The sequence below is a fragment of the Camelus ferus genome, chromosome 35 (assembly GCF_009834535.1).
Source record: "Camelus ferus isolate YT-003-E chromosome 35, BCGSAC_Cfer_1.0, whole genome shotgun sequence".
Lineage (NCBI taxonomy): Eukaryota > Metazoa > Chordata > Mammalia > Artiodactyla > Camelidae > Camelus > Camelus ferus.
Window position 1 is genome coordinate 12,402,638 of NC_045730.1, and position 25,668 is coordinate 12,428,305.

The window sequence follows — 25,668 nt, forward strand, 5'->3', positions numbered from 1 at the left end:
GATTTCAACTCTGAGGAAGGGGAGGAGCCTGGTTTATATTTTTAGTGGCCTGGTTATGCCCCTTCCTCTGTGCTTTCCAGGCATCCCTCCACTTCTCCTCTAGAACCACGGATTATGCTTCATCTTAACATTTTATTTTATTATTTTTTGAGGGGGGAGGTAATTAGGTTTATTTATTCATTATTTATTTACTTAATGGAGGTACTGGGGATAGAACCCAGGAACTCTACCAACTGAGCTATTAACTTCTTGAATGATACCTGTCTTCCCCACTAGACCGTAAACTCCATGAAGGTGGAATCATGCTTTTTTTGCTTATTATGTATTCCCAGTCCCTAGCATAAATACCTGCATATAGATGCTCAGTGACCATTTCTTGAATGAAGGAATAATAACTAATTACATGTATGAATGACTTAAAATCAACCAATTAAATGGATTAGTAGTCACATGTCAATACTGCCAAATTAAAATATCACCATGTTACTAAGCCATTCCCATGGGAAAAAATGGTTTGGATCTTCTTCTTAATGTAATGGCGACTTTCTTTAGATAACTTTTCATTTCTCTCTATGATTCATATCATGATTTAAAAAGTCTGTCAAGTCTTACACCTTGGGTATCTTTTTTATGTCTAATGCAAAAGAGATTTAAGTAATGAAAATGTTAACCAACCAACCAAAGACTCTGTTAAATTTGCACCATGCTTCTTTATGTGTCAAACGCATTCTTAGGTGGAAATATCTTTCTGGAAGTGTTATTCTGACAGGTATAGTATTTTTATTCATTAAGTCCATTAAAGAAACTTAATTTTATGATTAAAATATAATATTTTGTCCATTTTCAAAATAGGCCATGCCCACAGTATGCCCCGTGGATCACACTGACAGAGAAGTCCCCTTGGTATTCTGAACACATTTACTATGTTCTTAACCATCAAGCCATCACAGCTAGTTAGGATGTGCATTTTTAGTCTGAATGAGGCTTACCAACCATGCCTATTAACCAAGCGGAATACTGGGAGAACACTTGGTTAATTTAACGTGCTAGTTCACGATCTCTTTCTGTTTCAGCATTATAATGAAAAACCTTCTTAAAACTATTAGTCTGAATTCTTGCCTAATTAAATAAAGTGCACTGAACATAATTAAATCTGTTTTGAACAGAACCTTGCAAAACAAGAGTCATCCTTGAAAAGATTAGCTTCAACTAGAAGACATAGTGGTGGCTGGGGAGGGGGAATTGGATGTGGATGTGTACTAATCCAGAACTATAAGGTCTAAATTAACTAAACCTGTTTTTAAAATCAAGGTAATGCATACACATGTTTAAAACCAAATAGCAAAAATCTAAAGATTTTCTAGATGTTGAGGTGTTTCTAACTGTTAAAAATATTTTTAAATGCTTATATACCTTACAAGCAGCTCATACAACTTACTAAGAAAAAAACAAACAACCCAATCCAAAAATGGGCAAAGACCTAAAGAAGCAATTCTCCAAGGAAGAAATACAAATGATCAATAGGCACATGAAAAAATGCTCAATATCACTAATTATCAGAGAAATGCAAATCAAAACTACAATGAGGTATCACCTCACACCAGTCAGAATGGACATCATTCAAAAGTCCACAAATGATAAATACTGGAGAGGCTGTGGAGAAAAAAGAACACTCCTACACTGCTGGTGGGAGTATACTTTGGTGCAGCCACTATGGAAAACAGTATGGAGATTAAAAGACTAGGAATAGACTTACCATATGACCCCAAAATCCTGCTCCTGGGCATATATCCAGAAGGAACCCCAATTCAAAATGACACCTGCACCCCAATGTTCATAGCAGCACTATTTGCAGTAGCCAAGACATGGAAACAGCCTAAATGTCCATCAACAGATGACTGGATAAAGAAGAGGTGGTATATTTATACACTGGAATACTATTCAGCCATAAAGACCAACAACATAACGCCATTTGCAGCAACATGGATGCTCCTGGAGAATGTCATTCTAAGTGAAGTAAGCCAAAGAGAAAGAAAAATACCATATGAGATCGCTCATATGTGGAATTAAACAAAACAAAACAAAACAAAACAAAACAAAACAAAACAAAACAAAACATAAGTACAAAACAGAAACAGACTCATAGACATAGAATACAAACTTGTGGATGCCAAGGGACAGACTGGGATTTCAAAATGTAGAACAGATAAACAAGATTATACTGTGTAGCACAGGGAAATATATACAAGATCTTGTGGTAGCTCGCAGCGAAAAAAATGTGACAATGAATATATGTATGTTTGTGTATACCTGAAAAATTGTGCTCTTCACTGGAATTTGACACAATGTTGTAAAATGATTGTAACTCAATAAAAAAATGTTAAAAAAACTAAAAAAAGAAAGACAAAAAAGAAACAACAAACAAAAAAATTATTTGGCGATTCTACTCCAGAGTATATTCCATACCAAAAGACATGTATAATAATAGTGTTTACAGAAACTATTTGTAATAGCCCCAAGTTGAAAGCAATTCAAATGGTCATCAATGGTAAATGGATAAATAAATCATGGAATATTTATACAAAAAAATAAAAAATAAAAATGCTTATATACCTTACATTAAAGTTATCATGACATTTTATATGCATAACCAAAATATTAGCACATCTAACTAAAGTGACAATAATTTATTTCATTTTTTTTTCATTTTTTCCCAGTTTTATCAATATATAACTGACATACACCACTAAGTCCATTTAAGGCATACAGCATGCTAGATCTATGTTGTGAAATGATTACTGCAATGAGTTTAGTTAGCATCCATCATCTCATGTAGGAAAAAGAAAAAGAAAAAGATAAAGAAAAAGAAAAAGAAGAAAAAACTTTTTTTTCCTTGTGATGAGAACTCTTAGGATTTACTCTTTTAATAATTTTCATATATATAACTCAGTAGTGTTAACATTAGTTATCATGTGGTACATTATATCCCTGGAACATATTTGTCTGGTCACTGGAATTTTGTGCTTTTTGACCAGCTTCTTCCAGTTCCCTGGCCCCTCACTCCCTGCCTTTGGTAACCACCAATCTGATCTCTTTTTCTATGAGGTTGATTTTTGTTTTATTTTGTTTTAGATTCCACATATAGGTAAGATCACAAGTATCTGTTTTTCTCTGTCTGACTTATTTCACTTACATGATGCCTTCAAGGTCCATCCATGTTGTTGAAAATGGCAGATTTCTTTATTTTTTTATGGCTTAATAAAGTCCATTGTATGTGTATACAACAGTTCTCTATTTGACAGTAATTTCTTGATATCATAGAAACCTAGTATGTATTTAAATTTCCCCAGTTGTCCTTCAAATGGCCTTTGCTGTAGCTGGTTTTTCCAATCTAAGACCATGCATTGGATCTTTAATTCTCTTTTCATTTAGAATAGTCTCTTTTTCTGTACTTCTGTTTCTCAAGTTAACAATTTTATACACTGTCTGTTTACTATATTACATAATAGATGAGACTTTAATTCTTTCACACTACCTCCCTTCTTTTCCCCATCCCCCAGTGCTACCTTGTTATGACTGTATCTTCTTGTACAGGCTACGTTTTTTTTTCCCATTACAGAGTCAAGTAGTATACTATAATATATTTCCTTTTAGAGCCCGTTTACTTTTCATGGAATTCCTAATTGTTTTTCCTACCATCTTCCAGTGTCTTATACAGCCATAACCCTTCTTTTTTCTGCTTTTTCTTTTTCTTTTTCTCCCCAGCAAGCTCTTCTTCCTTAAAAGCAGTATTATGAGAAAAATAATGCTTATTATTTTATTAATAATTTATTATTAATAGAATTATAAATTTTTATTGGTTAGTTATGGTTTAATTACATGTCTCAGGATTTTGGAGGATTAAGAAAGCTAAATGGGTTGCTAACATCTGTAAAAACAGAACTTTCTGAGTTTCATATAACACTAAAAAAGTAAAATTATTTAGTAGGCTTATAAATGATGGGCAAGGGAATGCTAATATAGAAAAAGTGTACTGAAAGGGAATGATGCAGAAGCCTGGAGTTCTTTAGTGCATTATACAGAACAGTCATTACATAAATATTTATTTTCCTTTATAGAACATCAACTATGTTTTCAAACTCTTTCACTAGTAATATATGGATTTACTGTCTGGATTTTCAGTGGCCCATCTATTGTGTGAAAAGCTCACCTCCAACAAAAGCAATGTCTTCAGTACCTTCGGAAGACTGGCTTGGCCACGCAAAACAAGAAGTAGCCTGAGACTGGAGAGAAAGTGACTACTCCAACTTTGGAAGCACTTTCAGTACCTACTGTCTACGAGAACCACACTCTTTATACTTGAATGGGCCCAGATCAGCCCCACAAGCCAAGAGACAAAGACTGACCCATCTTTATATGATCAGTATGTAGCATGGAGACTGGTACGCTGCAGGTGTTCAAAAAAACAGTGCTTGTGGAACAAATCAATTCTGACCTCCTTTCTTTCTCTAGTTCATCATAGTTTGACACATGTGCTCCATTTTTCTCCTTAATGATGTACAATTCCTCCTTCACTGAGCTATAATTAATGTCTACTGCTTTTAATTTTGCATTAAGAAATCTAAAATTCCCATCTTTTTGAGTGGGCAACCTTGGGGAATTTTTTCGGAACACACTGTGCCTTCTTAAACACTTCCCATCTGATCACTCCCATCACCGAATCAGAGATGTTCGCCAGTTACTGTCTTAGTCACCTCATCACACCCAGCTCATTTCCTCCCAGAGGAAGTAGAATCTGCAGCCTGGGGGCTGCAGGCAAAATTCCTGTGGGGAATCTCCAGAGTGTGTTCCTTCTTTTCTGTGGCCTGATGGACCCTCATCCCATCGAGTTTCCTTAAGAAAAAGAGAAGGAAGAAAGAGAAGAAAAGAAAGGAGAAAAGAGTGATGCAAATCTAAATGATTTTCTTAAATAGGTTATTCCTCCTTTCAGTCTTTAAACATGCAAAATAGGGGCACACCACAGTCTAATCTTTGGTGATGCATTTTTGTGGCTGTGGACACGCTGAGCAGAGAGATGGCAGGGGTGATGATGAGCTGATCATGGATGCTGAGCATGAGTGGGAGTGAGGATGTAAACCCCACAGAGAAAGGCATGCAGTCCAGCATCTCACTTTATGTGACAATTCACAGAACCGCCAGAATCATCAGTCGGTGGGCATTTCCATGATTGTTCTCAGCTAGTCGGATGCAATAAAAAGGAATGATTTAAACAGTTCAGGCAGCCAAGGAGGAGATTTTGGCAGGTTCCTGTGCTCCACTCTGGCACGTGATTAGAAACTTATCTGGGGTGCGGGGTAGGGGGTGGGTGGCACGGCTCCTGAAATCTTGCTCTTAACCTGCACATCTGTGTTTTTCTGCTGCCGGATTTGGGCCTGTTTCCATGCATTTGGTTTTATTCCTCCCTTTCAGAGATTTTCTCTTGAACATGAATAAAATCGTCTTGCTTTAATGGCTACACACATTTTATGAAATGCCAGGATTAAATCAACTTTGAAAAAAATCAGCCAGAGAGCGCGCTGTGCAGACAGCTTAAACACACCGACCGTGTTTAACACTGTGAGCTGAGGGGGCCATTGCACTGAATCACTGAGCGCTCCTTTTATTCAACAGTCGTGACCTATTTAGAACCATGACTCAGCCAGCCTTTCTTGTGAGCTTTCTTCTTTTTGCTTTAAAAAAAAAGAAGGAAGGGAGGGAGGGAGGAAGGAAAGAAAAGAAGAGAAAAGAAAAAAGGAAGAAAGGAAGAAAGAAAGAAAGAAATCTTGCACTTAGCTTGCACATCTGTGTTTTTCTGTTGCCGAATTTGGGACACTGGGCACTCCTGTCCCCTGCTCTGCTGTGTCCCCAATTCCGCTGTTCTTCCTCCCTCTTCTGTGCTGTTCCCAGACCTACTGGTCCCAAGTAAAACCTCACCCTCTCTTCTCTAAGGCAATTACAGTCCCAAGGCATCCTTCCTTCTTTGGATTTCCTTAAGCTCAAGGAAAAAGTCTTGAGTGGAAAGATCCCTAAAGTTCTCAGGGTGCTGAGCAGAAGTATACAAGTTCACGGCCGAGTGAGAATTTAATGATAAAGGCAACTTCAATGGACATTGGTTGATTGAGAAATCGTGTGATTCCTCTATGAGAAGGGAGAAGTTCGATGACCCATAACAACCCTTCCAGTGTAGATATTTACCCAGTGCATGCTCCATCCAGTGCAGATGTTTATGGAAGTTTCAGACTGCCTCCTACCACCACTAAAAATAGGGCCCCCTAATTGTGGGGTGCCTTTTCTTTTTAAGTTTTTTCCCAGCTGGTGTACATTCTGCATGAAGGGAAGACTCCAGAGGGCCTCTGAAATTTGTTTTGAAAGATCTCTTGAATTCTTAATGGATAGATTTTCTTTCTGAAAGGCTGAAGAAGAGGCGAGCACAGCAGGGCATATGAATGCATTTATCTGTTTAGGGGAAAGAAAATTCCAGAAGATAAGTGAAGTTTTTTCCGCTTCTCCACTCTCAGGTGTGTGGCATCCACCGAGTCAGTCTCCCCTTGAATCTCTTGTGACACTGAAGCCCTTCTGCTTCTACAGAGAGAATGTCCCCTACTCTACACCACTCATCCGATCCCCACCCAAACCAGTGGGTTGACTGTCCTTTAACGTGACCTGGTGGGCTTCTGTTCATCCTTCTTCTGACATGTCCTCCCATTCCCCAAATTAACGAAGATATCTTTCTGATCTCCATCTAAGAGAAAGAAGAGCCTGCCCACTCGGCCACCAAATACCTATTCCGACCTGTCATAGATGAGGCACCGTGCACACATCACACGGACATGCTGGTAGGGGAAACAGGAGAATAAAAAACAGTCCACAGAGTAAACCCAGGAAATTGTGGAAAGGGCTTCAGTGGAAACAGGATGCTGGCAGATGAATGGAGAATGGGGTGGGGGTAGTGTGCAGGGGAGATGTGCTCCTTGCAGACAGAGTCAGGAAGGCCTCCCTGACATGGGAGACTAGGCTGAAATCTGAAGGATGGGAGGAAAGTAGATTCCAGGTAGAGGCCACGGCCTGCCCAAGGTCTTGGCAGGAAGGAGCTTAGCTGGGGTAGTTACAGCACTGGGAGGTGGGGGTAACGAATGGTGTGCAGTGAAGTTGGGAGGGAGGCAGGACTGGGTCTCTTGGGTCTTTCAGGCTGTCACGAGGAGGCTGGACTGGCGTCTCAGAGCGCTGGCTTGGCAGGTAAAATACAGACATCCAGATACGTTTGAATTTCAGATAAAGAACAACTTTATAGCTTAAGTGTGCTCCAAATATTGCATGGGACATGCTTATACTAAAAAAAAATGTATTCATTGTTCCTTTGAAATTCAAATTTAACTTGGCCTCCTGTTTTCCGTTTTGTCTTTTTTACTAAGTCTGACAACCTTAAGTGACAAGCCGCTGAAAGGTTTCAGCAGGCAAGTGACGTGATCCAGTTTGTATTTTAAGCAGATCCCTTTGACGGCTTCTTGGAGAGTGGTTTGGAGGGTGGCAGGAGTTGAGTGAAGGTGGGAGTTCAGGCAAAGGAGTTAGGCTATCACAGCACCCAGAAGACGGAGAGTGGTGGTCTCACCCTAGAAGACCAGTCTTCTCAAACTTTAATGTGCATGTGAATCATCCAGGGACCTTGTTAAAGTGTAGACTTAATTCAGCAGATCTGGGGTGGGACCCGAGATACTGCATTTCTAATAAGCCTCCAGGTGGTGCTGACTTTGCTGATTCCCAGACCAAAGGTCAGCGAACTGCAGCCCACTGGCCAAATTGGGCCCGCTGCCTGTTTTTGTAAATAAAGTTTTATTGAAACACAGTCATGTCCATGTGTTTCCATTTCATCTATGGCAGCTGGCTGCTTTCATCCTATGATGGCATAGTTAAGTATCTGTGTGTGGGCCACAAAACCTAAAAATATTTCCTGTCTGGCCCTTCCCTGGAAGGTTTATCTGACACCTGCCCTAGACCACACTTTGAGTAGCAAGCTCTAGACTTGCATGGTCACCATAGAGATGGAGAGATGAGGGCAGATTCCAGACGTATTTGAAAGCACAGAGTGTGGTCTACACTGGGGCATTAAGCACCCCCTTCTGATGGGAGCCCAGGCGCCCTGAGCTGCAGAATCTTAAGCTGTCGTGACAGTTTAGAACCTGGCTAATCAACACTGATTCATCTTAAGAAATATTTACCCAAGAGGCCCAAGGGGTTCTACTTGGCACATGTTTGGATGTATATGGAAACGCACCTGTGCACCCATGGGGAGTGGAAAGGTACCACGTTATAGCACCTGCCATGCTGGAAGAATCATTTTGTCGTGCTAGCAAAAAACTGAAGCTGACTCCGGCTGGGACTAACTGCTGGCTGGCTTTCCGTCTCTCCTGACTTCTACTTTCTCATGATGGGGGGGGATGTGGTCCTTGCAGCAATTGTAGGAGGGGAGACTGAAGCACAACCTTGTCACCCCTTCTGCTCATCCACCCCTGTAAGAAACCACCCTTTGCTCAACCTCCCCTCTTTCTCAAGGGAATGGAGTTTCCAGTGCTCGCTTAAGAGGGAACACCACTTTAAAACAAAAGAGAAGACGATTTTAGAAGGCACAGGAGAAAGATCACACCTTTTCTGTGCAAATTTTTTTCTTGGCATTCCTTTGGGATTCCTTAAGAGTTGCCACTTTGACAGATTCCATGGTAAATGCACAAGGGATGATATTTCTCTTGTGGAATCAACTTATGAGGCAACGTTGTACAACAAAGTACTAAAATGACTCATTTAAAGACCACTCCAAGGTTGTTAAAAAGTTAGGAATTTCTGGAAATTGCTGTGAGCATTTTATCTTTCTAGGATGTTACTTTCTGCACGGATGTAATACATACATTAACATTGACAAGTTAATTCCAATTTCTGTGGGACGTAGTTTCTTACTAGATAGCAGTTTAATGCTTGGATGCTACTGTGCTGTCTTCGGAGGAGAGGACAGGGAAGTACGCGGTTTTGTAGTCAGTCCTTGTGGCTCTGTGGGGTTCCCGATGTTATTACACATATTTTTATTACACGTGGCTCCTCTTCGTTGTCCCCGTGGGGGAATTGCATAACAATAACAACCGCAAATATGAGAGATTAAGCTTGGGTAATAGATTGAGCCGTTTTACTTAGAAAGCTGGAGTTGTTCGTGGATAATCAATACGTGATACGTCAGCAGAGCTGAACAAAAACAAATTCCATGCTGCTTTCATTCACAGCAAAACTTGCATTTCAGGTCACATTTCCACAAAGACCATCTGCTTGATGAAACAGCTCTTCCTTCCAAGGCATGGATTTATGTCGGAATCCAAACAGTTTTCCACTTCATTATTCAGCACTGGCAGGCTTGGAACTCCGAGTTAACATGGGAGGTGTTGGCCTCATAATTTCATGGGCTCCATTCTTTTTAAAGAGGGGGAAAAAAGGCAGAGTGCTGAAAATGAAAAAAATCTCCAGCAATCCTTTTTTATTCCTGGCCTAAGTTGTAAACATTTCACCAAACCTGTTTAAATGACTGATTGATGTGCTTAGGCGCCGAGGCACTGATGAGAGGAAAAAGTAGGCAAATTAAGGATAAAGCTTCCCTTTCAGGAGGTACGTGAAAGGGTGAGTAGAAAAAAAAGAGAGAGGAGAGGAAAGCTAAGGGGTTTTGTAATACCAGGTTGTCTGAAACAAGATTGGAAGAAAGCTTGGAGAGGAAAGATTTGGTTCACATCATGTCTTGGAAACATGACAGAAGGAGTGTTTTATAAAAAGAGAAATCATTAAAAGGATTCACACATCCATTTGCATGAATTAGCAAACCCGGGAGAGTGTCCGAGACGGACTGCAGTGCCGACCTGAAATGAAGGTCACTGATTTCCCCACAGCATCAATGCCTGAGCACGGATGGCACAGTTACATTAACAAACCTTTCCAGCCAGTGTTGAAAGATCATTGCCTCCAATTATCTGCATCTCACCCATGGACTGGTCATTCTGAAAAATTAGAGACAATATTTTACTGTACAAGAAAACCTTTAAAGCATGTTTCTCCGTCTACCCAGCCAGCGGCTGGGCTGTGCCTTACAAATATAGCGCAAATAGCTGGTACAGATTCATGGTTGCCTATGGTTACCAAGAGCCACTCCCCTGCCCCTGTGCTTGAGACAAAGCATCCTCATGGCTGGCAGGACAGCCTGCATGGAGAGGGGGTGGGAGGAGTGGAGAGAGGGTGAGCAAAGCTAATATTGGAACAAAAAAACCATGGAAGGTGCCCAGACCTCTTTTGAGGCAGATGGAACTGGAGAAAACAGTCATGCTCCTGGACTTCCCTGGGGTGGGGGTGGGGGGGGCTACGGGTGCCCGACGGTGGGCCGAGCATTGGTCAGTGGTGCCAATGAGCCCCAGTTCCAGCCCTGCAGTGGGGACCAATTAGACTGGTTTCCAGAGAGGTTAGAGTTCTCCTCGACTCCCTATCAGCGCTGGTCCAATCTCTCATCCGGTGTCGAGGGCAGTTCTGCCAGGCCACACACATACGGCTCAAGCACTATTACACTTAGCCCTTCAGACTTGGATGGAGTTTCGGTAGTTCCAGGACCATGAGACCTAGAATCACGATTTGAAGACTTCATTCAAATCCTACTAGAGGCCATGCATGTTCCTTTTCACAATGTTTATGTAAGGGACATCATCCTGTCCCAACTAAACCACACACACACACGAAATGAACAAAATACGGATTGTTCCACATTATCACAATGGAATAACATGGGGGCAGACGAGAAACAGAGCAGGCAACTTGTTTTCTGGCCTCACTGCAGAGATGCATTAAAGGAATGGAAGCAGGTATCCTACAAGCAGTTGGCTTCATGACCAAGCAAGACTGCTGTGATGTTGCAGCCCCTTCCACCAAAGAGTAACCTAAGGGAGAAGACCCCAGTAGAGGGACCAGATGCACAATGTGCTGAACCAGGAAACATCCTCGGTTACTGCTGCGGACAGCTGTGGCTTTGGCCAGTTCAATGCTAATTCTGGCAGGAAGGCCCTGCCGCTTTCTGGGAGGAGTTCATTCCATATGGATCAGGTGGGGCCGGGCCTTCCCTGAATGAAGCTATATCCAGCCTCGAACTTTCCAGCTCCTTAAGCCAATTCATTCCCTTAAAGGAATTTTCTTGGGGTTGGTTTGTACAGGATTCTGTCACCACTGAGAGTCTTTATCCAGACCTAGAGTTACTTTGTCATAGCATCACTCACCTGGGAAGGGGAGAAAAAAACAACCACACAATCAATGTAACAGTTTGAACCAATGTTTTTTCCTTAATGCTCAGGAGGACAACAACAACAAAAATGACCTTAAAATGTTTCTGCTTCCACTCTGAAAGCATTCATTCCCTGTTGCAAAAGGAGTGGGGACAATGCTTGAAAGGGGCCCATAAGTTAAATAAGACCAATAATTTCCTACTTATGGGAACTGATCTCAAAAGGAGAAAATCAAAGACTATCCGGAATTCACTGATTGTTTGCTGGTTTTGTACAGGCGTGTATAATCATAGGTTCACAAGCAGGCATGTCAGTAGGTTCAGAACTTGTCAAAAATCCCAAAGGAGAAAATTCTCTCATCACTTCTACAGGTGCTGAGATAGAGGAGTTAATACAGGGAGAATTTCTGCATATTAGACTCAGATACGGTAACGGCAGCAGGAAAAAATAAAATTTCAGTGCCTCCAGAGGACGGGGGAATGCAGGATTGGATGCAACTCCTAAACCACAAAGTTTAATGTAACAAATGAGATTTATACTCTGCCAGATTGGAGTAAATTTCACAGTAATTCTATGATTATCTTCTCCATTCTATTGATTAAAAACAAAACACAATATATCAGAAAGCTGAAATCTATGCTCTAAGTCACACATATAGTGTGTTTTCAGGCAAGTCTTATTTCAGAAGATCTTACTTAGTCCAAGCTTATAACATATTTTAAATATTAGATTTGTCCTTAATTCATCTGGAACTTGTATCTTCCAAGTGTGTATATAGTCAATTGTCTTAATACCATCAATAGAGTTGTTTACTTTTTCCCTTACTGGTTTGAAATGTCATTTTTTTTATCATATCCTTCATTCTCATACATGAAGGTCAATTTCTACATACTTCTGTTTCACTAACCTAAAATGTCTATTTTAGCATCCAAGCCATACTGTTAAATTATTGTAGCTTTTTAGTATGTTTTAGTATGTGGTAGAAAAAGTCTTGCTGTTTTGTTCTTCTAAAAAATTGTCTTGGCTACTTTTGGACACTTATTCTCCTATCTGGTGGGTGGTTCTGAAGATCAAATGAACTGATAGAAGTAGAACATTTAGAACAGAGGCTGGCACATGCTACATACTCAGTAGGTGCTGGCTATGATTAATTTCTCCCCTTTCTTCCCACTCTTCCTTCCATCCCTCCCTCCTTCTTTCCTTCCCTCCCTCCTGGGAAATGATCACGGCTCAGTCCTCCCTGGTACACTGGAGTCAGGCACTCACCTGCTTTAATGGCTCCAGAAAACACATCTTTTGTCTTTTGCTGGGATGGAGAAGGGAACCTAGAGGTCCAGCTTCTCCATTCATGTGCTTCCCATCACCATGCTGCATCGAGCCTGTCCCTCCCTCACTCTACCTTCTGAGAACCTGGTGACTGACTTGCGGGCCTTTCGGAAAACCCATGGCAGACAATTCTTCTTCTCATTGAAATTTCCTTGTACAGACATTTAGATTTTAATTTGCTCTACTTTCGTGTGTCAATGCCCTTCCTTAGTCAGCTTTACCTGCTAAAAAACCCCTGACATCTCTTGCTGACTGAGGTCTTCTCCCTCTCCTCTTGTCCTTGTGGGTATATATACACACACCTTGTTTATTTCTTTACTGTCTTTCACTGGGGTTTCAGGAAAGAACGGAGTTAACTGAATGCATCCAATTTGCTGTGTTTAACCATGACATTTTTCTAGTGGTTCAAAAACATCCTTACATTTCTAGGTTGCTATGCCTTTTTTTTTTTTTTTTTAAAGTCATTGAGTTTGATTTGATGACATTTTATTTGGAATTGTTCATCTGATCTTCATAAGTAAGACTGACCTATAGTTTTCCATTCTTTTGCTACCTTTGGGAATTTTTAAAGCAAGTTCTACAAGCCTCACATAATGAGTTGGGTGGTTCTTTGTCTTTTTTCTGTGTTAGAAAAGTCTGTATATGAATGAATTTATCTGTTTTGCTAAGGTTGAGTAGAGCTCAAAATAGATACTATTTAATCCCCAATTTACAAATGAGGAACCAGAGGCAGTAAGAGTTTGAATAACTTACTTGCCCAAAGAGGCTCTAAGTAAGTGAAGGAATCCAGTTCAATTCTAGAAGTGCTTGGCTTGACGTTATTCTTATGTTAACTGCCTCCCTCCCCCACAATATTCCTAGAAGGTAGAAGTAATAGTATGTCTTTGAGTGTAACATGGAGAAGAATTGGATCCTGGTTGTACTAACGAAATAAAATACATACGCTGAAATGGCTAGGAGAAGTCCACATCTTGGTAGAAATGTTGGTAGCGGTTGTGTGGATTTACTTAAGTAGCAAAGGAAATCTCTGACATGTGGTCCAGGCATCCTGGGGAAGAAATATTTTGGAAATTACTAGTTTAGGTGATCTGATCTCCGGGTACAAAAAAGATCACACCCAAACAGCCCAGGAGGTGTGGTGACTGCTCACACAAGAGTATTTGGACTGTTAAATAATGTTTACCAACAAAAACAGAACCAAGGAAGAATATACAGCCTGAATTCCTGTCCTTTGGAGGAACTGGAAGGGGAAAAGTAAAGAAAGCAAATAAACAAGAGAACCACTCTCTAAGCCATTCATTTCCAAAGTCAGAGCCACTTGCTTCAAAATCTATCTATGCAAAGACTTCCTCCACATTCTCAGCCTCACACATGCCTTTTCTCTCCCCTTTTCAGCCTAACTCTTCCTTTCAGCTATTCTTCTGTGCTCAGTGGGGTCACTGATACTATATATTTGATACTATATCAAATGGAGAGAGAGGCAAACCCCAAACCAAAACAGTTCATTATCAGATGTTTGAATAATCAAACCAGAGAGCTGCTAATTAAAATGTTGTAAACTGTTGAAAAAAAAATTTTTTTTTAACCCTCTAAAACATTTGATACCAAGTCAGCTAACAAGGACAGGTGACTCAGTTCCAGCGTCCCCAGTTTTCTTTTCAACCAGCAGCTGATGCAGGACCTGACTCTTAACTGGGTCCCCGAGTCCTTGAAGCTGCCTGGGGTAAAAGCAGAGGTCACGGGGCAGGGCAAGCTGGTGGCTTTTGTGCCTGCCCCTGGGTTCAACCAGAGCAGCTCCACTAATTTCTGTTACAGTAACTGGGTTCAAAGTAAGGTGGTAGGTAGCAAAAAAGTTTGAAAACTATCAGGTCAATATTTTCTTCCTTTGAAATAGACTTACCTTCTTTTTGGTTTCTGTTCATTTAAATATCCATTTGTTCCTGAGATCATTTTTGTTTAGAAACTTATTCTTACAACCCATGTGGGTGAGTTGTGAGAAAAGAGACTACAGAGAATTGTGAGCAGGGAGTGGTGTCCCCAGGTCCCCTCTGGGACCAGCCTGCCTGGCTTCCAGTCCCAGCTCCGCCTTCTATTAATTGTATGACCTTGAGGAACCTACTTAACCTCTCAGTGCTCCAGTTTCCCCGTCTATAAAAAGACTATGTGAATAGTTCCTACCTCCTGGGATCATTGGGAGGACTCAATGAGTTAATATAAATTTGGTACTTAGAAACGTGCCTGGCATGTAATCGGAAGCAGTTCATAAAGTAAGCCTTGTCTTCTTATCGTCTAGTTTTAGTCAAAGAGACTTGCACGTCTACCTGAATTTCCTAACACTGACTTTGTGATGATTCTTCATTCAGTTCACTGAGTACGTGACTGGTGAGTGCCCTCCGTGCTCTGAGGTTAGGGTTTTTGAGGCTGACAGCTACCCATGAACACGTGGTTAAGGAAGACTCATATCCTTCCATGGCTACGTGAAAGTTAAAAACAAGCTCAGTTGTGTGTTCCTTTGGGGTTTCCCACACTGTGGGGTCTGAATCTTTAAAGCAGAAAATTTCATGGGTGTAATTAGCATCATTCCACTTTGCTGTTTTCATCTTTCTCCTCAATAGACAGAAGCCACCTGGAGATCGTGTTTGGACCCACTTTTGTCCTTACCAGCTTTTGTCGGTCCTTTGTTGGAGCCGTTTATAGTCAGTAGAACAAAGAGTTAACCTTGCAATTGGGTTACAAGATTGCGGCAGAAGATCTGTAGTACAACATGAGAATGGACGTCTGGGTTTCCGATAATTTATCCAGGACTGGCTGTGTTTTCGCTTTGGGGATAATAAGATATCCCAATCCCTCCCTTTAATGCACCATCTTAGCTTAAGGTAATTTAAAATAGATTTATACACCTTGTCAACAAAAGAACCTTGACTAAGAGTTCATGCTAATTTACAGGAAAAGTCAATATTTGCAAATTTTGACAAATATTATTAGTGGCAAATGACTTGTGACACATTTCATCACTGACAGTTAACATCACTGTGCTGCATGAGAGCCTAGGATTTCCTGGCAGGCAACACACTGCTTCATCCTCCACGTCTTAGCGTGTTCCGGTCACACCTCTCCATCTTTCTTCACTGGAGTAATTCTTATTCTTTCTTCAAGATCCAGTTCAGGCATCATCTCATCTAGGAAGCTTTCCTGGAGTCCCCTGGAGTTCCCTGGACTTGATCTGTGTCTGACAACACTCTGTGCATAGCTGCATGTCAGTAGACCACATTCAACTGGAATTTTCTGTGGAGGCAGCAATTGCCAATGGCATGAAAACTTCAGCATAAGCAGCCTTATTTTCATCCTAATGGCACCCCCAGTGGCTGATGCACTGTGGATTCCAGTGTTTGTTGAGCCTGACTGAAGCATCTGAGTACATGTGTTCGCTATATTTTTAATACCTTTCCCACTACCCACTTTAGACACCAAGTGTTCTCAGGCGGCACCTGGTTTCTCTTGCTTTAAGTTCCTTCTCCGGCTGTCCAGAAGCCGGAAGGAGCTTATTGCCCAATGGAGACAGTGGAAAATTAAAAATTACAAACAAACACATATGAGAAAATACCCAGATAGCTCAATTGAAAGGGGCACAAAGGAAGCTGACTTGAATAACTTGGAAGATGGGAAAACTGAAAAAAATACAGATCTCCTCTGTGATGTCTAAGTGATTTCTACCCAAACTATATTTTATTCTTTTTTACTATTATTTCATTATCTCAGTTCCCAAAGACACTTCACAATACTTTTTAAAACCTAAATGCAAAAATTCATGTGAATTCTGAACATGAAAAATATGAAATATGAATTATGAACATATCTTAATATCAATCATTCATGCCATGATGAGTAATTTTAAAGCCAAAATAGCATTTTAACCAGGAAAAAAAAATGTATACATTAGCATGTATGATTCAGCTCATTTGAAAGCACACATACGTTCTATATTTCCTGAATCTGACGTGTAACTTCGCAAGCGTGATGGGACATTATTCGAAGACAGAATCTACCGTGATTGGTATTCTACCCCACCCAGTCTCCAACAGGGTACTAGTTAGTTAAGAGTAATCCCCACCCAACAGAGAAAAGCTCTTTCCTTTATGAAAAATATGGCAATCTTGGGTCAGAAGAAGGGACCACAATTTATGAGAAGAAGCTATAGGCTGGTAGGAATAATAGAGGGTCCTTAAGATCAAGGAAAAAGGGAAGAGAAAGAAGAAAATGGACCTTTACTTCAACTTAGTTATAAAAGAAAGACCCAGGAAAGAGGAAACTCAGTATTTTTTTTTTTTTGGTTTATTTATTTATTTATTAACTTTTTTTTAAATTGAGTTATAATCATTTTACAATGTTGCATCAAATTCCAGTGTAGAGCACAATTTCTCAGTCATACATGAACATACATATATTCACTGTCACATTTTTTTTCTCTGTGAGCTACCATAAGATCTGTATATATTTCCCTGTGCTATACAGTATAATCTTGTTTATCTACTCTACATTTTGAAATCCCAGTCTATCCCTTCCCACCCCCTGCCCCCTTGGCAACCACAAGTTTGTATTCTATGTCTATATAAGTCTGGAGGAAACTCAGTTTAAAAACAGATTCTGTGACTTTGCTTTACATGGACTCTGAAACCACGAAGCAAGACATCCTTCTGTTTTGAACCCTGGTATGGACTTGTTGTTTTGATTTAAATTATGTTTTGAAGTTATGGATCAGAAGGAAAAACAAGCTGAGCCCTTGACAATGATCCCAAAGGACTTCAGTAAAATCTGTGTTTTACAATGTGGATGACCATAAACCAGTGGCGACTATTTCCTGAAAGACCATTCTCTCCACACATTTTCTCCCCCTAAATAACCCAGGGAAGATTTATAATGATAACTTAAAAGAGAATAACCAAGTGGAAATTGTGGTTCAACAGTAAGGAAATCTTGAACCAGCTCTCAGGAGCCCATTTTAAGATTGCCAGAGGATGGGACAGTGAACAGAAGGGCCAAGAGAATTGCTGGCAGGTCCTGCACCAGGGAAACCTCTAAAACACACACACTGCTTTTTGGCATCAGACTGGATCTGCCTTTGTTCCCACCCAACTGTACTCTGGGTCCAAAAAGTTCTGCTTCCTTGTGTGACTTCTCAGCTCCAAATATTTCTGAAGCTGCCCATGCCTGCAAAATAAAGTCTGATTTTGTCATCGCCATGGGCAGGGCCATCCTTAGAGCCAGGCAAGAGAGGTCTTGCAAATCACAAATACCAAAACGCACAGACATTTGCTTTTTCCTTTTTGGTCTTAAAAGGAAGTTTTTGGGGAAAATTCTGTAACAGTTTGAGCTAACAGGAATTATGCAACAGAGACATGTGTGCTGAACTCGGCTTTCCCCACTCCTCCCATCACCCAACTTGCAGGGCCAAGTTTGTGGTGGGGAAGGTGGTGGTGGCCTCCTTTGGGAAATTAGACCAAGAGAGGCTGGTGTAATTCAGGTAGACCCCCCCCCAAATCACCCAAAGGAGGTGCTTCAGACACTGGACTCCCCAGATAACCAGGTTCTCTCCTGCCTCTCTGCTCAGGAGGTAAAGTCTAGGAGGCATCTGAGTTGGAAAAGACAGGCATGAAGAATCTGGCTATTCCAACTCCCTGTAGAGCTTAACCTGGCCAGCCCCACGTGGGGTTCGGGCAGGCTCAGTCATCACCCAGGAGCTGGTCCTGGGCCCAGCTGGTGCCCTGCCCTGCCCAGCAGGAACACAGCTCTGCTCAGGCTTGTAGGCTGCAGGGATGAGCATGGCTCCTGTAGCCTCCAGCTCAGGTATCTGGCTAGAAACATGAGGCTGGCCACGGACAAAGCTATAAAGTTTCAAAACTTTAAATATTTAGGCGTGTGATACGTGACTCTCCATTTGTTCTCTTACCCTGGGCCCTATAAATATAAAAGGGAATCTGACTTTGGGCACCATTTATGGAGTATTTACTAAGCTCCAGGGACTCAGTGAAACCCATGACCTATGTGAATCCTACCAAAGTCCTAGGAGGTATGGTCCAGCCATTGTGCTCCTGGTATTCATTTACTCATGTTGCTGAACACTAATGTCCACAAAAAACTTGCACCTGGATGTTTATAGCAGTTTTATTTGTAACTGACAAAACTTGGAAGCAACCGAGATACCCTTCAGTGAGTGAATGGATAAACAGACTGTGATACATACAACAATGGAATATTATTCAGCACTAAAAAGGAATGAGGTGTCAAGCCATGAAAAGAAGCTTAAATGCATATGACTAAGTGAAAGGAGCTAACCTGACAAGGGTCCATATTGTATGATTCCAACTACATGACTTTCTAAAAAAGGCAAAACTATGGAGACAGTAAAAAGATAATTAGTTGCCAGAACATCAGGGGAGGGAGAGATGAACAGGCAGAGAACATTTTAAGATGATTTTTAGGGTTGTGAAAATTCTGTGATACCATAATGATGGGTACATACTATTATACATTTGTCCAAACCCATAGAATGCACAACACCAAGCACGAACCCTAATAAGAACTATGGACATGGGGCGATTATGATGAATCAACGTAGGTTCATCAGTTGTAACACATGTAGCACTCTGATGGGGGAAGAAGAGGGGTAGGCTGTTGGGATGTGGGGGCAGTAGGTACACAGGAACCTTTTCCTGGATTTTACTGTGAACCTGAAATTGCTCTAAAAAATAAAGTCCATTAAAAAAAATCTTATGAGGCAACAGTAACTTAAATAAAGTTTAGGTAACTTTGCCAAGTACCTTTGGCCAAGGTCCCACAGCTAGAAAGTGGTGGAGATGAAGGCAGGGCAAGGGGAGGGCATAATTCAGTGGTAGAGTGGATGTTTAGCATGCACGAGGTCTTGGGTTCAATCCCCAGGACCTCCATTGAAGAAAATGAATACATAAATAAGCCTAATTACCCCCCCAAATAAATAAATAAAAAGAAGCTGTCACTTTAAAAAATGTTTAAAAAAGAGCTTGGATTTGAAGGCAGGGCAGAGATTCACCCTCTGTCTTGCTCCAAGGCTTCCATCTACCCAACATGTCCTACAGCTTCTCTCTGGGGTCTGCTCACAATCTACCTTTCCACGTGACTTGTCCCTGTACTTCTTCTGCTCCATGTGCACATGAATCACCTGTGCAGATTGTGATCCTGCCTGTCTGGGGTGGGGCCTGACAGCCTGCATTTCTAAGGAGCTCCCTGGTGACGGGGATGGGGCAGGTCCACAGGCGACACGCTGAGTCTCCACCATCTGTGTTCCACCCACGCCAGCCTGCTGGCTGAGTCCGAAGCACACTCTGCGTTTTATCATCACCGTGTGTCACTGATGTTCCCTCCACCCAGAATGTCTTTCTGCCGTATCTCTGCTTGTCAAAATCGTAATCTCCCTTGGATATAGAAAGTAAAGTCTACTTCCATAATAAATCATCTCCCGATCCTCGGCCACTCCCGTAGACAGCCGGAGAACTGATTTCTCCCTCCGAGGTGTTTCCCTCGCCTTCAGATCAATTCATGCAGCCCTGGAGCCTTCCCTGTTGTGCTGGGTCCTCCCTGCTCACAGGCTGTGCATCTGTTCACTTCTGCTCTTTTGAAAGCAATGTGAGGAGAGGGACTTTCTATCTTTCATCTTTATCAGCTCCTTAACACCGAGCGGGGCTGTGCATGTAGAAGGGAACATGGCCTGCTTGCCCCTTCCTCGACCTCCCTGACACTGGTCCCCTCTTTTATAAAATGGGGACAATAACACCCACCCGTCTGGATTGTTGTGAGGTTTAAATTAAATGCCACATGTAAAATGTCTCGCTCATGGTACGCCCCTGACCAGTATTTATGGAATTGGATTTTCCTTTTTTATTTTATGAATAAGGAAAAGGGGTGGGCATGGAAGGATGGAATGACAGAGCTGGGCCTACTACCAGGTATCCTAACCTTTACTGAAGTCATTTATCCACTCGATCAAGCTCTGCTTCACTTTATTTTGGTTGTGTGAGTAACTGCTAGTCATGCATGTGACTAAAATGTATCAGTATTTACAGAAGAAACCTAGAATATTGTTTCCCGGTTCACATTCTCCATACAAATCACCGGCTAAAATTCAGATAGGGCTGGCCAAAGGCATCGATGTATCCTTACACCTTGGTAAATGATAATGTAACACAGCAATATATTTAGTATACATCTATAATGTAGTCGTGTGTCTTAAGTCACTCAAAACCACCAAATTTTAAAACAGGTATTGGTTTCCGGATTCAGTGTGATCGTAGGAGAGAAAAGAAATGATTATGATCAGCCAGAATGATTGTCTTCACCAATTACTCACTGGGACACCTTGGCAAACTCACTTGATTTCTCATTTACTTCATCTGGAAAATGCAGATACTACTAACCTCCTTCCTTGCTTCTGAGTTCATGTAACAAGCAAACAAACCACCACTCTATACAAACACTACGAAAAATATAGCAAACTTTTTATATGCAAAAAAATCGTTAGCAATATCTTTAGGCATAATCCAGAGCTGGGGGGTGGGGTGGGGAAGGCAATTTATGTGAAATATACAGAAAGTGGAAGACTTCGGGGGAGCCATCTATCAAACACTTCATCTACTATTATTATTTTTTAGGTTTAAGGTCTTTGCTCCGACTGCGCCAGGTTTTAAAATGAGACCTGAGTCACGTGTGAGGTCAGAGAGCAGAATGCTTGCAGAGCCACCTTCTCTTTTTCAGAATAAGAAAAGATGGTTTATTTGATGTAGGCATGTTGATTGGCAGTGTGGGCTTGCAAATTCCTTCAGTATTAAGTCATGTCTTCAGAACTGGGTGGGGCGCTGAGTTATTAATTTTTTTTTCTTTTCCTCTGGAAGCCAGGGCTTGGAAGTAGCTGAAGGCTACGTGTGAACTGAATTGGGTGGTCTCGGGGAAATTCTGTGTAAACAGCACTGCTCCTTTAAAAGTAGCACAAGACGCTGCACATCTGCCTGCCCGTATAAAACAAAACAGGACCTGGACTCCATTAATGGGCCTGAGGAATTAATTATTCTCTAATAAATGTTTTTATAATCACAGTGGAAAGGAAGGTCCTGGACACAGAGGAAATGAGATTCTGCTGTACCGGTTTGTTGGCAGAAGCCTGGAAGAGAAATGGGAGACAGAAGAAGACCACAGTTGTGTCCGACTTAAGAGATGTCGTGCCTTCTTCTAAATACGGGGAATGTAGGCTTCAGTGTAAGAAGTTACTGGAAGGTACCTTATTCTAGACTGCCAACAAGAATGCCACGTCACTCTGGGGGGGGGGTGGCTTTAGCGCTTGGCTTTTGCTGGATGATCCAAGAACAACTCCTCAGTGAGACATTCAGCTGGAGCTCCAGACCCGACCGCTTCTGTGCCCTGAATGTCACTGTGTCCGCGTGACAGGTGCTAATGAGCTCCAGCAACTCTGAAACAGGGCACCTGGGCTGTCTGGTCTTTGCATCCAGATACTGCTAATGCACAAAATCCCCTCTGCTTTCCCTTTGCTCCGTTGAATATTTGCTCTCATTGGCTGATGAGCACGAGGGCCTTTGTTTTGTAAGGGACGGCAGGGAAGACGACTGACTGAGTGAAAGATGGTAGGGAAGAGAGAAGAGGAAGCTGGAGGGTGATGTGGCCTCTGTTCCCCGTCTGGATCCTGGGACCACATTTGAGCCCTGATGTTGGAGGACTGGACAGATTTCATTACAGACTAAGATTCTTGCAGGGGTGAGAGGTCTGAAACACAGTGTGTCCAGAACAGTCTGGGGCCCCTGCCGCTGTGAGAAACCTGGCCCGATCCTGGTACCCGGAGGACTGGTACTCTCACAACAGAGCTCATTAGCCAAGCCTTCACTAGTGATGCGAGAAGAGGCTTCTCGGGCAGAGACTGGGCGGGGGCTGGCCGAGGAGGTGGAGATGCTCTTTGGTGACTGCAGATGATAAACTGATTTGTGGACACATGTGAGGACCCATTTGGGGACCCTCAGAAATAACTGAAGAATACATTCTTGATTGGGCAGGTGGGAAACATTCAACCCTGATTCACTGTACTTTGGGCATACTCATAAACGGAGCCACTTTTGTCTTTATTGACTGGTAATGCCAAAGGTCAAGGCTACATGGAAAATGACACTTGGGTTTTAGAAATTTGAGGTATTTATTTGGCATTTATATAATCTTCCTCTGGCTATGTTAAATCCATTTGCTGTAAAACTCATGATGTCTTTAACGTAATGGAGTTTGTGAAATTTTCCTAACATGGCACCTTGCTTTTTAATGTAAAAAAATTTTAAGGGGGTGATTTTTATTATTGGTATAGTTTTAAAATTTCATTATACTTTGGAGTGGTCTCTGTGGCTTCTGGTTTTTAGTTTTTTTTTTTTTTTTTTTTGCCAAGATGGAATAACAAAAACCAGATTTACCCTCTTGCAAGTCACACGAATTTCTTGGTTTCCCAATGAATATCAAAGTTATGTTTACCCGACACTGCAGTCTATTAAGTGTGCAACAGCATCGTGTCTAAAAAAACGATGTACATGCCTTAATTTAAAATTAATTTATTGCTAAAAAGTGTTCACCATCATCTGAGCCTTCACTGAGTTGTAACCTTCTAGCTGGTCTTGCTTCAGTGTTGATGGCAGCTGACTGATCAGGGTGGTGGCTGCTGAATGCCGGGGTGGCTGTGGCAACTTCTTAAAGTAAGACAACAATGAAGTTTGCCCCATCAATTGACTCTTCCTTTTGAAAACAATTTCTCTGGAGCATGTGGTGCTGTTTGATAGCACTTTACCCAGGGTAGAACTTCTTTCAAAATTGGAGACAATCCTCTCAAACCCTGCTGCTGCCTTATCCGCTAACTTTATGGAATATTCTAAATCCTCTGTTGTCATTTCAACAATTGATTAAGTTTGTCATCTTATATGGGCGCAATTCATGGTGCCCCCAAACAATTACAATAGTAACATCGAAGGGCACTCATCACAGATCACCCATAACAGGTACAATAATGTGGAAAAAGTTTGAAATATTATGAGAATTACCAGAATGTGACACAGAGACACAACATGGGCAAATGCTAAAGGGAAAATGACATTGATAGACTTGCTTGACACAAAGTTGCCACAAATTTTGATTTGTAAAAAACACGGTTATCTGCGGACTAAGTAAAGTGGAACACAATTAAATGACGTGTGCCTGTGTGTAGTTTGAAGCTGTTAAATTTGTAGGAGTTTGTCATGCAGTAACAGAGAAATCATACAATTGAACAGGATTAGTGGCAGATGGGACACTGCAGAAGAAATGATTAGTAAACTTGATGACAGCAACAAAGATTATCCAAAATTGAACAAGCAGAGAAAAAAGAATTTTAAAAAATTAAAAAGATCATCCGTGAGTTGTGGGACAGTTTTAAGACATGGGCCAATAGACATGTAACGACTCCCTGAAAATGAGGAGTGGGGAAGGACAAATGAGAATAATGGCTGAAAAACCTCCATGTTTGATGAAAAGTGTAAATCCACAAATCTGAGAAGCTCAGTGAAATCCAAGCACAAGCAACAGGAAGAAAACCATACCAAAGCATAAAAATGATAATGATGAGATATTTCTGTTTAGAAACAAATCAAGAGAGGAAAAAAATGGAACACCATTGTCAAAGTACTGAAAAAAAGACTGTCAACTTACAATTCTACACCCCGCAATATTATCATTCAGAAACTGAGAGTGAAATAAAGATGGTTTCAGACAAAGAAAAGCTGAAATAATTCATCACCAGCAGAGCAGCATTGCAAAAAAAGTTAAAGGAAGAACTTCAGGCAGGAGGAAGATGATATGAGAAGGAAATGTAGATGTGCACAAAGAAATGAACAGCACCGGAAATGGTAACTACATGAGTAAATATAAATTTTTTTTCTTTTACTATTTAAGTGTTTTTAAAAAAATACACTTTCAATTTTGGGATCATTTCAGACTTGCAGAAAAGTTGTAGAGTTAATACAAAGATAAGTGGATATATGCTGCCTACACATACCAACTTTATGTATTAAGAAACAAATCGGTTAAAAGTAAAAGGAAAGGGAAATATAAAACATTAGAATTCATTAAAGAAATAAAAATTAAAATACACTACCTCTATTCCTTTCAGTGGCTAATATTAAAAGCCATACGAACTGTTGGTGAGGATGGAGAGGAACTGGAACCCTCACACACTGCAGAAGGGGATATAAAATGTTACAGCCACTTGGGAAAACAGTTGAGCAGTTTTTCAGAAAGGTAAATATGCATCTACTATAAAGTTCAGGCATTCATCCCTAGGTATTTACCCAAGAGAAAAGAAAGCTCCTGTCCATATGAAGACCTGTTAGGAATGTTCACAGCAGCTGTATCTGTAAGAGGCCCACACTGAAAACTGCCTCAGTGTCCGTCATCAGGTGGCAGGCAGGTGGGCTCAGAGGAGGTGCTGCAAAACGGAAGTGCCGAGTGGACGAATGGATGTGCACACAGCATCCTGCACTAAGTGTGCTGTGCCACGTGCGCCTGGAACAATGCTTGTTGATTGGCCAGTTTCAAAGAGGACGTCACATCTGGTTGAAGTATTTGAAAATGTAAAAACAAACAAACAAACAAAAAAGCCCCGGAAACCCCCCAAATAACTCAGTTTTAAAAAATAACAAACGCATTTGACTAATGTTACATAATTTACAGTCTACTGTAGCTGAAAGTTCTAGGAACTTGCTCCGAGTGCTCTAACCCCATTTCCATCATAGTGACCACAAGGCAAACTTCTTTGACATGTGCTTTTAAATCCCATTTGAAGTCTCCAGGGTTCTGACTAAGTCACACTTCTTACGTAAAACTACTGGCTTTTTTCTCTTCACTCACCGCCATCTATTTCTTCTGCATGTTTACCCCCGATTCTCATCTGCTCAGATTGGCTATGCAGTGTGAT

At 41.2% G+C, this 25,668-nt stretch overlaps 1 protein-coding gene across 2 annotated transcripts in view; it reads right to left on the reverse strand.

Moving 5' to 3' along the window:
- PRTFDC1 (phosphoribosyl transferase domain containing 1) overlaps positions 1 to 25,668 on the reverse strand; it is an 83,079-nt gene that overhangs the window by 8,291 nt on the left and 49,120 nt on the right. The window contains exons 4-5 of one of the 2 annotated variants that reach the window (XM_032473575.1): positions 9,999 to 10,064; positions 4,211 to 4,228 (exon numbers count right to left, since the gene is read on the reverse strand). In XM_032473575.1, the coding sequence (XP_032329466.1) occupies positions 4,211 to 4,228; positions 9,999 to 10,064 (84 nt within the window). The remainder of the gene's footprint in view (positions 1 to 4,210; positions 4,229 to 9,998; positions 10,065 to 25,668) is intronic. The other variant, XM_032473574.1, reaches the window with a different exon arrangement.